This window comes from Macaca nemestrina, chromosome 7 (assembly GCF_043159975.1).
Source record: "Macaca nemestrina isolate mMacNem1 chromosome 7, mMacNem.hap1, whole genome shotgun sequence".
Taxonomy (NCBI): Eukaryota; Metazoa; Chordata; class Mammalia; order Primates; family Cercopithecidae; genus Macaca; species Macaca nemestrina.
Genome location: NC_092131.1, coordinates 70,307,958 through 70,320,038, shown reverse-complemented (window position 1 = coordinate 70,320,038; position 12,081 = coordinate 70,307,958). Strand labels below are relative to the sequence as shown.

The 12,081-nt window shown below is 34.0% G+C and overlaps 1 protein-coding gene and 1 non-coding gene across 16 annotated transcripts in view; one reads left to right on the top strand and one right to left on the bottom strand.

Moving 5' to 3' along the window:
- Positions 1 to 12,081, top strand: part of LOC105478007 (tetratricopeptide repeat domain 6) — a 253,314-nt gene that overhangs the window by 199,150 nt on the left and 42,083 nt on the right. For 11 of the 15 annotated variants that reach the window (XM_011734967.3, XM_011734969.3, XM_011734966.2 and 8 more), the window contains 3 exons: positions 2,094 to 2,304; positions 4,549 to 4,701; positions 5,544 to 5,714. The exons of 3 other annotated variants lie outside the window; for them this stretch is intronic. In XM_011734967.3, the coding sequence (XP_011733269.2) occupies positions 2,094 to 2,304; positions 4,549 to 4,701; positions 5,544 to 5,714 (535 nt within the window). Of the gene's footprint in view, positions 1 to 2,093; positions 2,305 to 4,548; positions 4,702 to 5,543; positions 5,715 to 12,081 lie in introns of those variants that run through there. One more of the 15 variants, XM_011734971.3, reaches the window with a different exon arrangement.
- LOC112425970 (U6 spliceosomal RNA) lies at positions 6,156 to 6,262 on the bottom strand. Its single transcript, XR_003017203.1, has one exon. It is a non-coding gene; the product is annotated as a U6 spliceosomal RNA (small nuclear RNA).

Genomic DNA, 12,081 nt, shown 5'->3' with positions numbered 1-12,081 from the left:
TATTGCAAGTACCTGTTACTTTTCATGGCCTGGACAAGCATTAAAAAAATACTGTATCACATTGTGAGAAACTGAATTGCCTTTCAGTTTCAAAATGAATTCTTTCCCAAACCTTCTGAACACATCAAGGAGAATGTCTTAGCTAAGAGCTGGTCTTTTTTTTTTTTGTCTTTTTTTTTTTTTTGAGATGAAGTTTTGCTTTTGTTGCCCAGGCTGGAGTGAAGTGGCACAATCTTGGCTCACTGCAACGTCTGCCTTCCAGTTTCAAGCTATTCTCCTGTCTCAGCCTCCCGAGTAGCTGGGACTTCAGGGGACTGCCACCACGCTTGGCTAATTTTTGTGTTTTTATTAGAGACAGGGTGTCATCATGTTGGCCAGGCTGGTCTTGAACTCCTGACCTCCCAAGGTGCTGGGATTACATGCGTGAGCCACTGCACCTGGCCAGAGCTAGTCTTGAAAAACTTTCTGTTTGTAATCGATGGTGTAGCACTCAGGCTGTTTTCTGCAGAATAAAGTATCCAGCTCCAAGCTTATCATTTTAGCTTATTATTTTATTTATGACATGAGATAATTTTTCAACTTGTGGTATTTAAATTAATTTGCTTTCAAAAATAAATTTAGTTAAGTAAAAAAAGTGAGTTGATTTAAAAGAAAATATTTAGTAAATGATAGTATAGGTGGAACCTGGGGCAACTTTCATGAAGGAAGGGGTAGTTTGGAAATCACTGGTTTAAGAGATACTCTTGAGTAACCTCTAGAAGATGATAATTCCTGGAACAGTCTATCCTGGGTTCCATGTATTTTATAAAGGAAAAATGGGCAAAGTAGTGATCCATCTTATTAAAATTTGAAACCTGTTTGAGAAGTAATGAAGAGAATGGAAGGAAGATATAATCTTCAATGGGTGAGGGTTTCTGTGCTAGGTGTTCTTCACATGTTCTTATTTGATCCTCATAACAACCTTAAAAAATTAATATTAATTTTCATGTTCAGGCTCAAATCTGAACTCCAAGCCTTTCTTCTTGCTACCTTGTTGAGATATCAGCTGGCTCTTGTACACCAACCACAGGTGTATTATAGGTGCAGATTGTGTGGTAGAGATGGCTGTGTGGAAAAGCACGGATTTTGGAGTAAGGCTTATCTGAATCTCAGATATTTTCTCTGTGCAAACATAGTATGTTAGTTACTCTGCCATTACCTGTGTGCAAACTTTTCTGTGCCATAATTTTCCTTTCATCTGTAAAATGTAGATAATTATAACTAGCTTACAGAGTTGTTGGAAGTATTAAAGGAAATAGCACATGTTAAGTATTTAGCACAGTACCTGGTAAGTAAACAATGCTAGTTTCCTCATTCCATTCTATTTTTAAAAATCCTAGACTCTCTCCATGTTAATTGAAACTAATTATTATTATTAGATATGCATATGAAATGGAGAAGCAACTTTATATGCCCATGAACAAATATTTGATGCCTTTACAAGAGAGTAATTAGGGAGGATAGAGAGAGTTATCATTTAGCCAAATACATTCACAATTTGATAAATAAAATGCATTTTACTTTCTTCTCTCCCCTTCTCTCCTGGTGTCCACATTGAAATGGCCTGTCTTTATAGGAGATCTGACGTAAGGACGCCCATGTGATGAAAATCTGGCTGTTTTCATTGTATAAGGAAATATTAAATACATACAAATAAGTTTATTTTAATCTATTTTTTAAAAGTAGATTTCATCAATCGTAGCATATGTTTTTCTATACTGGTAATTAATGCCTGTTAAAAACAGATTTAAGAATGCCATGTGGACTTTAATAACTTGAAAAAAAAATCCAGAATATCATCCCATCACATTCTGCTATGAAAATGACCCTTTCTTGCCGTCTTTCCTTTTACCAAAATCTTCAAAGGACCTGTCACACTTCCTTAGGTCTTATGGACTTATGTGCCTACCTCCTACAATGGATAATAGAAATGGAGATTTTTTTTTGTGAGTCAATTCAAATCTTTATGGACAAGTCAGTTACAGAAAACATTGCATATGCCACCAGAATGCATCAGTTCACCAGAAGGCATCAATATTTTTATTTATTTGCAGAATTAATGAGTTTGAAGAAGCTGTCAATTTCTTTACCTGGGCTCTTAAAATTAACCCATGTTTTCTGGATGCTTATGTTGGACGGGGAAATTCTTACATGGAATGTGGTCATGCTGAAGCCACCAAGCAAGCACAGAAAGACTTTCTGAAAGCTCTGCATATTAATCCAGCATACATAAAAGCCAGAATTAGTTTTGGCTATAATTTGCAGGTAATATAGCAACATTTTGAGCATTAAAAGCATCTTTTGGGGAGAAAGAATTTATTTGGCTGTTTCCTGGCAATGGGAGTATATGTTATTTCTTTGGTTATGAACATTTGTCTTTTCCTTGCTTTTAGGTTCCAGAGTAGCAGTGGGAGCAGGGGGTTTATAGTTAGTTATAGAGAGACTGTCTGGATCTGGATCAGCCTGGGGAACTGGTAGGCTGGTTAAATGAAAATCTTTTGAACCTGAGCTTCCTTTTATGTTTGCACCCCTCCCTACCTTCCTCCTCACTTACAAACAACTTTTAAAATTTGCCTGATGAAGTTCATCTATAAGAACCTGGGTAACATTTATTTTACTAGCTTGTATACCTAGGCCCCACAGGTTTTGTCCTATTGCATTAGTGGAAAGCTAAAGAGAAGAAAATTAGCCATTATTGGATCACAGAGAAATTTTCAAAGTCCATTTAAAGAGAGGGATTTCCAAGGCAGCTAGAGCTGACTGCAATCCAGTGAAGTGTGTTAAGATCATCATCATTCATTGCATTCAACAGACATTAACTGAGCACTAAATATAGAACGGAAACTGCTCTAGGCCTAGGGATATAGCAATGAACAAGATATACTTCCTTCTTCTTGCAGAGTTTACTACTCAGTGGAGAGATAGGCATCAAACAATTAATCATATGAATAATTGATCATAATCATGATAAGTGCAACAAAGGAAAAGGATGAGTTTTAGTATAACTTATAACAAAATAACCTAGCTTTGTTTGGGAGGTGAGAGAAAGCTTTTTGAGAAATTAATAATGTTGAGGTGTGAAAATAGGGGCCATGGCTAGGATACAGTGTTCCGTAGAGCAGAACCGGCCCATCAGAAAGTCTCCTAAGAAAGAGACAAGAGGGCCCAAGTGGATGGAATGTTATGGGCAAAGGGAGCAGGGCATGAGTTGAGGCTGGAGTAAAGGCCTTATGGTCCAGTTAAAAATGTGAATAACAGTAATAGGAGAAGTGACATCAAATTTGCATTTTATGAAGATCTCACTAGGTGTATAGCAACCTAAAAGAGAATTGAAAAGCCCAGCAGTGTAAAGAATTGAGTGAGGAAGGAGGACTGCAAAAGGAGAGTTAGGCTCATCTAAGTTCTGTCCAGGGAAAGAGCAACAGTTTGTTCAACAAATACTTACAGATTCCCTTATTATTTGCCTAGCACTAGAAATATAGAAATGAGCACAACAGATGTGGTCTGGAGCAGATGACAGAGATCTTACTGTGAGGCAGTTTGCTATTTAATATTCTAATAATCTAATCTCAATTTGCCTGATTCCTTGTTTATTAAATGAGCTTGTGTTGACAGTGTGGATTTACAAATGGTTTACCCAGAGAGAGAAGATTTGATGGTCAGGAAACAGGGTCTTGTTCCCTTAACGGTTGTATTTCTTTTTACTTTCATATGAGAGTCCCTAGGCTCAGCTTGGTTAAAGTGAGTCAGCTTCCGAGATTCTGGCAAGATGGGTTTTTTTAGCCCATTAGAAAAAAAGACAGACTCCAGACTGTACTGAATTTATTAACTCACTGCCTTCCTGTGGAGGCATTTAGTTGCCAGCTGGTCTTCTCTAGGAAGCACTCTGACATCGTTCTATTAACAATGCCCCTCTCCTGACCTTTTTCTTTCTTTTCCAGTTGGTATAAACAGAAGCTTGGTAGATTTACATGTATTTTCCATGGAATACGTATAGTGATCCTAAAACGCCAGATGCTGGCATGATTTATCAGAATATGTTTTACACCATTATTCATTTATTATTCAATACATGTTTATTTTATTATGTATATTATGTATATATTATCTATAACTGGAGATTCAGTGCCAACCAAATAAATGCAATCCCTCCCTATGTGTGTGCAGCTCAATGTGAATCTTTTTGTGTTGGTAAAAACCGTTGGCATTTCACATGGTGGCTATGATTTTATGTTGTCCAGGATTGGTACAGGAGATGACTCTGAAGTTAAATATATTTTAATTAATTAAAATTTCATCATAAATACTCAGAGGTAATTAGTCAACTGAATACAGCCACAGTATGCTTTCAGTATGCCTACTTTCTGGTTTAAAAGAACTTAGATTTAGCATGGCCAAATACCCTTACTAAATACTCTTACTAAAGTTTTATTTGATTGAGTCAGAATCATAAACATTTGTTATGTTATGGACTATTTCCTACTTTGTGTAATTGGAAAATTATTTTAGGCCCAAGGAAAATTCCAGAAAGCTTGGAACCACTTTACCATTGCCATAGATATTGATCCAAAGAACTACTTAGCCTATGAAGGAAGAGCTGTGGTCTGTCTTCAGATGGGTAATAATTTTGCTGCAATGCAGGATATTAATGCTGCCGTGAAGGTAAAAACCATCTTAGGTTATATTATTATTAGCATAAATTAACACTGTCAATGAATAGGTTCAAGTAAGAAGTTCTCTGTTAGCTTTTTAAAGTACTTATGCAGAAAATAATGTTTTGTATTTTTTTAACCCAAGTGATCCCTAGGGTAAAGAGTTATGGCTTGCCAATTTTATAACCTAAATGCACTAAAACCCCAAAGTCCTGATAAATGTTGATCGCTTTCAGTAAACACGCTTTATACTTTCATGGGACATCAATATTATTTTGTCATACAAAGTGAATGCGTAACATAAAATAATGTTCTAGGTTTGAAGGAACTAAAGAGAGAACAGTGTAAATCCCCAGAATCTTCCCATAATGAAATGACAAGTAAAAATCTCATGTTGAATGCATGGACAGAAACTCTTCTTTACTTCTAGATTTTGGGTTTTGATTCTATAGATTTGGGCAGATATTGTAGTGTTTGAGATGAGGAAAAGGAAAGAACTGAAAGATAATTGCTACTACATAAAAATACACCTGTTAACTATTCAATTTAATTTCTTCTCTAGCTTAACAGCTAAACAGATAAGCTTTTCCACTTTGTCTATTCCTTGGAAAGGAACTGAGTGAAAAAACACTAAGATTATTTGTTTTATAGCAACCAGATCAACAAAATGTTGACACTGAACCAACTTCATACCAACTCCTTTCTCAAAATATTTGTTCTACTGGGGTTTTACATGCACTATAAAACTACTCATTTCCCACAAGTAGATTCTCTAATGTTCATTTTGGCAGACATGAAATCAGAGATACATACTATTCCCAGATGTTAAATAATCATAATATTATACTGCAGATCAATACTACAGCAGAATTCTTAACAAATCGTGGGGTGATTCATGAGTTTATGGGCCATAAACAGAATGCAATGAAAGACTATCAAGATGCAATTTCTCTAAACCCCGAGTACTCGCTGGCTTACTTTAATGCGGGAAATATCTACTTTCACCACAGGCAGTTTTCCCAGGTAATGTGAGTTTTACTTAACACTTTCTTTTTGACATGAAATGCTATCTTTATTATATATAGCTTCAAAATGTAGTTCATACAGTCTCAGGCTAATAATGCATTGGATATTAGCTCTTTTATTTAAAATGTTATCTTACATAAGAATGCTTATAATTTATCCATTAAATATTTAATGCCTCTATGGATTTATTCTCCTCATTATCATCAACAACACTTGTAAAAGTTTTTTCTTCTTTTATATTTTATCATAATAAATGTCTTGCTAGAATCTTATTAAGACATAATTGACATAGAACAAATCACACATATTTGAAATGTATGATTTGATGTCTTGACATATGTGTACACCTGCAAAATCATCACTACAATAAAGATAATAAATATCTATCAGCACCAAAAGTTTTCTCATGCTCCTTGATATTTTATCCTTCCTTCCCTGAAAAATATGAAATGCTTCATGAATTTTCATGTCATCCTTGCACAGGGGGCATGCTCATCCTCTCTGTATTGTTCCAATTTTAATGTATATGTTGCCGAAGTGAGCATCCAGTAAACATTTTTTTGGACTTCCCCAAGTGTGAGGACTTGCTTTGCGATACGTATTGTCACCAGCTCCTGCCTGGAATTCTCTGTTCTTTCCCCCACTTAGACTTCCTTCAAGACCGTCCTTATGATTATCTAACTCACCTTAATTTATGCTTTTTCCAAATTTCTGCCATGGGAGCACTTGACTGGGAGTAAGAAGACTTGGATTTTAGTTCTGGTTTTGTGTGATGCCTTAATCTCTTTGGATTTCAATTCATAGTATCTGAAACAAAAATGTTGGGTCATTAGATGATGGTATTTTCTATTTTTTGGATTTATTTCATTTGAATCATAAGGCATTTACATGATTCAAACTCTTAATTTTTAAGTTTTTGCTTTTTATTTATAGTCACTCTTTTTTCTGCTTTCCTTGAATTTGTCTTGTTATTCTTTATCTTTTTGAGTTGGAAGCTTAATTTATTTTCACCCTTTCATTTGTATTATAATAAGTTATTAAAAGTATGACTTTTACCCAAGTACTGTTTTGGCAGCATTCCGCACATTTGGCCCTGTAATGTTTGCTTGTTTAGCTCTGGTAAAATACACCTAACAAAAACTTTATCATCTCAACCATTTTTAAGTGTATATTTCAGTAGTGTTGAGTATATACTGAAATGTTTTTATTAATGTTTTTCCCAGATTTTGCACCTGTAATTTCTATTTCCCATTTGACTAAAGAATAAATTAATAGGGCATTTAACCAGATGGAAGGACATTTATATTTTCTACATTCTGGAATTTATTGAGTTTTAATGTAGTCTAATGTAAAAAGCTTTTTTGAATATGTCAGGGTCATTCCAAAGAAAGGGTAGCTACTATTAGGATGTGGATTTAAGTCTACATTTATGAAGTCTACATTATTAATTAGTTTACATTCATACTTTTTTTTTCACTTGGTCTATCTTGGACTGAGAGATTTATTCAAGTATCCTGTTATTAGGGGGTTCCTATATGTTTCTCTTTACATCTCTTATAATGTCTGCTTTGTGAAAATCCATGCTACATTATTTCATGTATAGATATTTATACCTATTATATATGCATTATGAATTATAGCCTTCAGCATTACAAATTTCCTTCTTTGTTTCTTTTAATGCTCTGTGGAACAAATTATCTTTTGTGTAATATGAGGATCATGACCTCTGAGACCTTCTGATTTGCTTTGCCTGATATTCCTTTGCTTTCCCTTTTCCTTTCAACTTTTAAAATACTTTGTTTTTGGTATGTCTCTTTTATACTGCATAGAATTGGATTTTACTTTGAGAGCTAATTTGAAAATATTTTTCTTTTAATAGGCAAGTTAAGCCCATTTAATTTTGATGTAATAAATACATTTGATCTTAGTTCTGTCATTTTATGTAATACAAGTATGTTAATGTTAAAAGTATTTTGAAAGTATTTAACTCTCTGTTTTTTATTTCTTGACTTTTTTTCAGTTTTTGTGATATTTAGGAGGGTTTATAGTTTTGCTGTAGTGATTACCTTTATAAAAATAACTTTAATACTCTTAATTTAGTTTCTCTACTATGAACAACAGTGAAATTACCCCTAAACTCCTCCTCCCTCTCATCCATTATTCAATTTTAGTTAGTAATATTCTTTTTTTAAAAAAAATAGTTTATCCTCATATTCTTAAATATGCTTCAGCTTATTATGTCAGCTTGTCATATAAACTTAGTTTCCACAGTCTCTTGGGTATAAAAATTAGTCCAAATTAAGGTGAGTTGGATAATCACATCATAGGGAGGGTCTTGAAGGAAGGCTAAGTAGGGGAAAGAGCAGAGGATTCCAGGCTGGAAGCAGTTGACAATAGATATTGCAGGGCAACTGCTGACGCTTGGGGAAATCCAAAAGAATAGTTGCTGCATGTTCACTTGGGCAGTACATAATCTAATTCTCTCATTTTGTTGTAAGTTTTATTATTTCTACACTGCCTGAAGATTTAATATTTATGTATTATTTTGTTACCCTTATTGCACATTTTAGTCTTAGTTCTTCAGTTAAGTATATTCAGTTCTCATCACCAGATTATTTGCCAAACTCCCCTTCCCCGCAATAATTTCTTGGTTATCTGAAATTAATCCTCTGGTAGAGTTCTAAGGAGGGGCTCCTGAGAACAATATTCCTTGGATTTTTGCATGTTGATAGCTGTTTGCCTGTAGCCTATTTTATACCTTAAGACATCATGGCTCCTTGACTCATGTTTCTTTCCTCGAGTGTCTTGTAAGCGCTGCTTTCTTTTCTGGTGGTGTATGTTGGTGTCAAGAAGCATGATGCAAACCGGATTTTCTTTTTCTTAAAAGCAACTTGCTCTGTCAAAATAACCACATTTGTTTTTTAAGGAAAAAGTTTTAACAAGGTATGCCTTAGGGTTGACCACTGCAGGTTAAATTTATCAAGTATACAGTATATGTTTTCAGTATGTAGATTTCAGATAAGTGTTGTTGAATTCAGTTAACATTTTTTTTTTCTGTTTCATTGTTCTGAGTTTGTTCACTGGGGATACCAATTATATAGATGTCATATATTCTTTAACTTTGAGTTATTCTAATTTTTTTTTCTTAATGTCTGTTTAATTTTCTTTGTCTTTCTTTTGTATTTTTTTCTAAATCTTTATACTGTTTCCTGAGATACCTGTTATCCGTGTGGACCTCATAAGTCAGGTTTCCTTTTTATTTTATTTTTCTAGTTCTATCCTATTTCCATGCCATTTTTTCCTGATCACCTCTTTTCTGGGTTCCTATATTTCTGATTCATTTTTTTTCTTGATAGCAATTGCTTCCTTAAAAATTTTTTTCTAAAATAAATTTTTTAAATGAATTTTTTTCAGAATCATTTTATTTCAGAATGTTATATTTTTATTGATACATACTCATTGTACATATTTATGGGGCACATGTGATATTTTGATACATGCATACAATGTGTAATGATGAAATCAAAGCAATTGGAATATGCATCGCCTCAAACATTTATCTTTTCTTTGTGGTGAGAACATTTCAAATCTTCTAGCCATTTTGAAATATACAATAAATCATAAATATAGTCACCCTGCTGTGCTATCAAATACTAGAACTTGTTCCTTCCATGTAACTGTATTTTTGTTCCCATTAACCAACCTGTTTTCATCCCCCCACCCACCCCTCCCAGCCAGTTGTAACCACCTTTCTACTCTCTATGTCTCTCTATGTTTATGATGCAAAGTTTTTTTTTAAGCCTCCAAATATGAGTGAGAATACGTGTTGTCTTTCTGTACCTGGCTTATTTCGCTTAACACAATGTCTTCTATGCTCACCCATGTTGCTGCAAATAGTAGGATTTTGTTCTTTTTAATGATACAATAGTATTCCATTGCATATATGTAACACATTTTCTTGATCTATTCATCTGTTGATGGACACTTAGGGTGATTCCATATCATGGCTATTGTGAAAAGTTCTGGGACAAACCTGGGAGTGCAAATATTTCTTCAATATACTGATTTTCTTTCTTTTGGATATATACTCAGCAGTGGACTTGCTGGATCATATGCTAGTTCTTTTGTTTTGAGGAACCTTTGTACAGTTTTCCATAATAGCTGTACTAATTTAGATTCTCACTGTCAGTGTACTAGAGCTCCCATTCTTTGCATTCTTGCTAGATGTGTTTTTTTTCTTTCTTTTTCTTTGTTTGCTTTTTTTTTTTTTTTGACAATAGCCATTTTAACTGAGGTGAGATAATATCTTACTGTGGTTTTGATTTGCACTTCTCTGACAATTAGTGATGTTCAACTTTTTTTTTATAGATCTATCTATAAAAAAAAAGTATGTCTTTTTTTTCAGATCATTTGCCTTTTTAATAGGAATGGTTTTTTTTTTTTTTTTTTTTTTTTGCTGTTGAGTTGTTTGAGTTCTTTATATATTCTGGTTATTAGTTCCTCATTGGATGAATAATTTGTAAATACTTTCTCCTATTCTGTAGGTTTTCTCTACACTCTATTGATTATTGCCATTCCTATGCAGAAGCTTTTTAAACTTGATATAAAACCACTTGTCTGTTTTTGCTTTTGTTGCCTGTGCTTTTGTGGTCTTAACTCTTGAAAAATCTGTGCCATATTAATCAGTGTCCTGAAACATCTCCACAATGTTTTATTCTAGTAGATTTATATTTTCAGGTTTTACAGTTAAGTCTAATCCATTTTGATTTGATTTTTGTACATAGGGAGAGACAGGGGTCTAGTTTCTTTCTTCTGCATATGGATACCCAGTTTTCTCAGTTTTATTTATTTGGGTCTTTTCTCTCTTTTTAGTTAGTCAATCAGTTTTGTTTATTTTTACAAAAATATAACTTCATTTTATTGATGTTTTATATTTTTTAAGTCTTTATTTCTGCTCTGATATTTATTATTTCTTTTTTTTTTTCTAATTTTGGGTTTAGCTTGTTCTTGCTTTTCTAGTTTTATGAGGTGCATTATTACAGTGTTTATTTGAAATCATTCTACTTTTTTGATGTAGGCATTCAACTCTATAAACATCCTTCTTAGGTTTGCTGCATTTCGTAGGTTTTGGTATGTTGTGTTTCCATTTTCATTTGTTTCAAGAATTGTTTTGTTTTCCTTCTGAATTTCTTTATTGACCCAATGGTTGTTTGAGGCATATTATTTAATTTTAATTTGCTTATTTAATTTCCAAAGCTTCTCTTGTTGTTGATGTTTTATTCCATTGTGGTCTGAGAAGATAGTTGATATAATTTTGATTATTAATATTTGTTGAGACTTGTTTCATGTTCTAACATGTAGCCTATCCTGGAGAATATTCCATATACTGATAAGAATGGGTATTCTGGCCAGGTGCAGTGGCTCACGCCTGTAATCCCAGCACTTTGGGAGGCCAAGGTGGCCAGATCACGAGGTCAGGAGATCAAGACCATCCTGGCCAACATGGTGAAACCCCGCCTCTACTAAAAATACAAAAATTAGCTGTGCATGGTGGTGCGTACCTGTAGTCCCAGCTACTCAGGAGGCTGAGGCAGGAGAATTGCTTGAACCCGGGAGGTGGGAGCTGAGATTGCACCACTGCACTGTGGCTTGGTGACAGAGCAAGACTCCGTCAAAAAAAAATAATAATAAGTATTCTGCAACTGTTGGATGAAATGTACTGTGAATGTCTGTAAGGTTCATTTGGTCTATAGTGCAGTTTAAGTCTGCTGTTTGTTGATTTTCTGTCTAGATAATCCATCCAATGCTGAGTGCGGTATTGAAGTCCCCAACAATTGTTTTATTATTAATGGGTCTAACTCACTCTCTTTACCCATAATAATTGCTTTATATATATGGGTGTTCAAATGTTTGGTGCATTTGTATTTACAATTGTTATATTTCTTGCTGAACTGATCTCTTTATCATTATATAATGATATTGTTTGTCTCTTACGTTTTCTGTCCTGACGTCTATTTTGTCTGATATAACTGCTTCTTTTGGGTTCTGTTTTGTAGGAAATATCCTTTTACATCTCTTAACTTTCAGTCATGTGTCCTTAATGGGTGAAATGTGTTTCTTGTAGCCAGCATATAGTTGGGTTTTGTTTTATTATCCATTCAGTCAGTCTATATCGTTTAATTGGGAAATTTAAACTGGTTATGTTCAGAGTTCTTTTTGATAGGTAAGGACGTATTTACGTCATTTTGTTGTTTTCTTATTGTTTTCTATATTTGTTCCTTTCTTTCTTTCTTTCTTTTTTTTTTTTTTTTGAGACGGAGTCTCGCTCTGTCGCCCAGGCTGGAGTGCAGTGGCCGGATCTCAG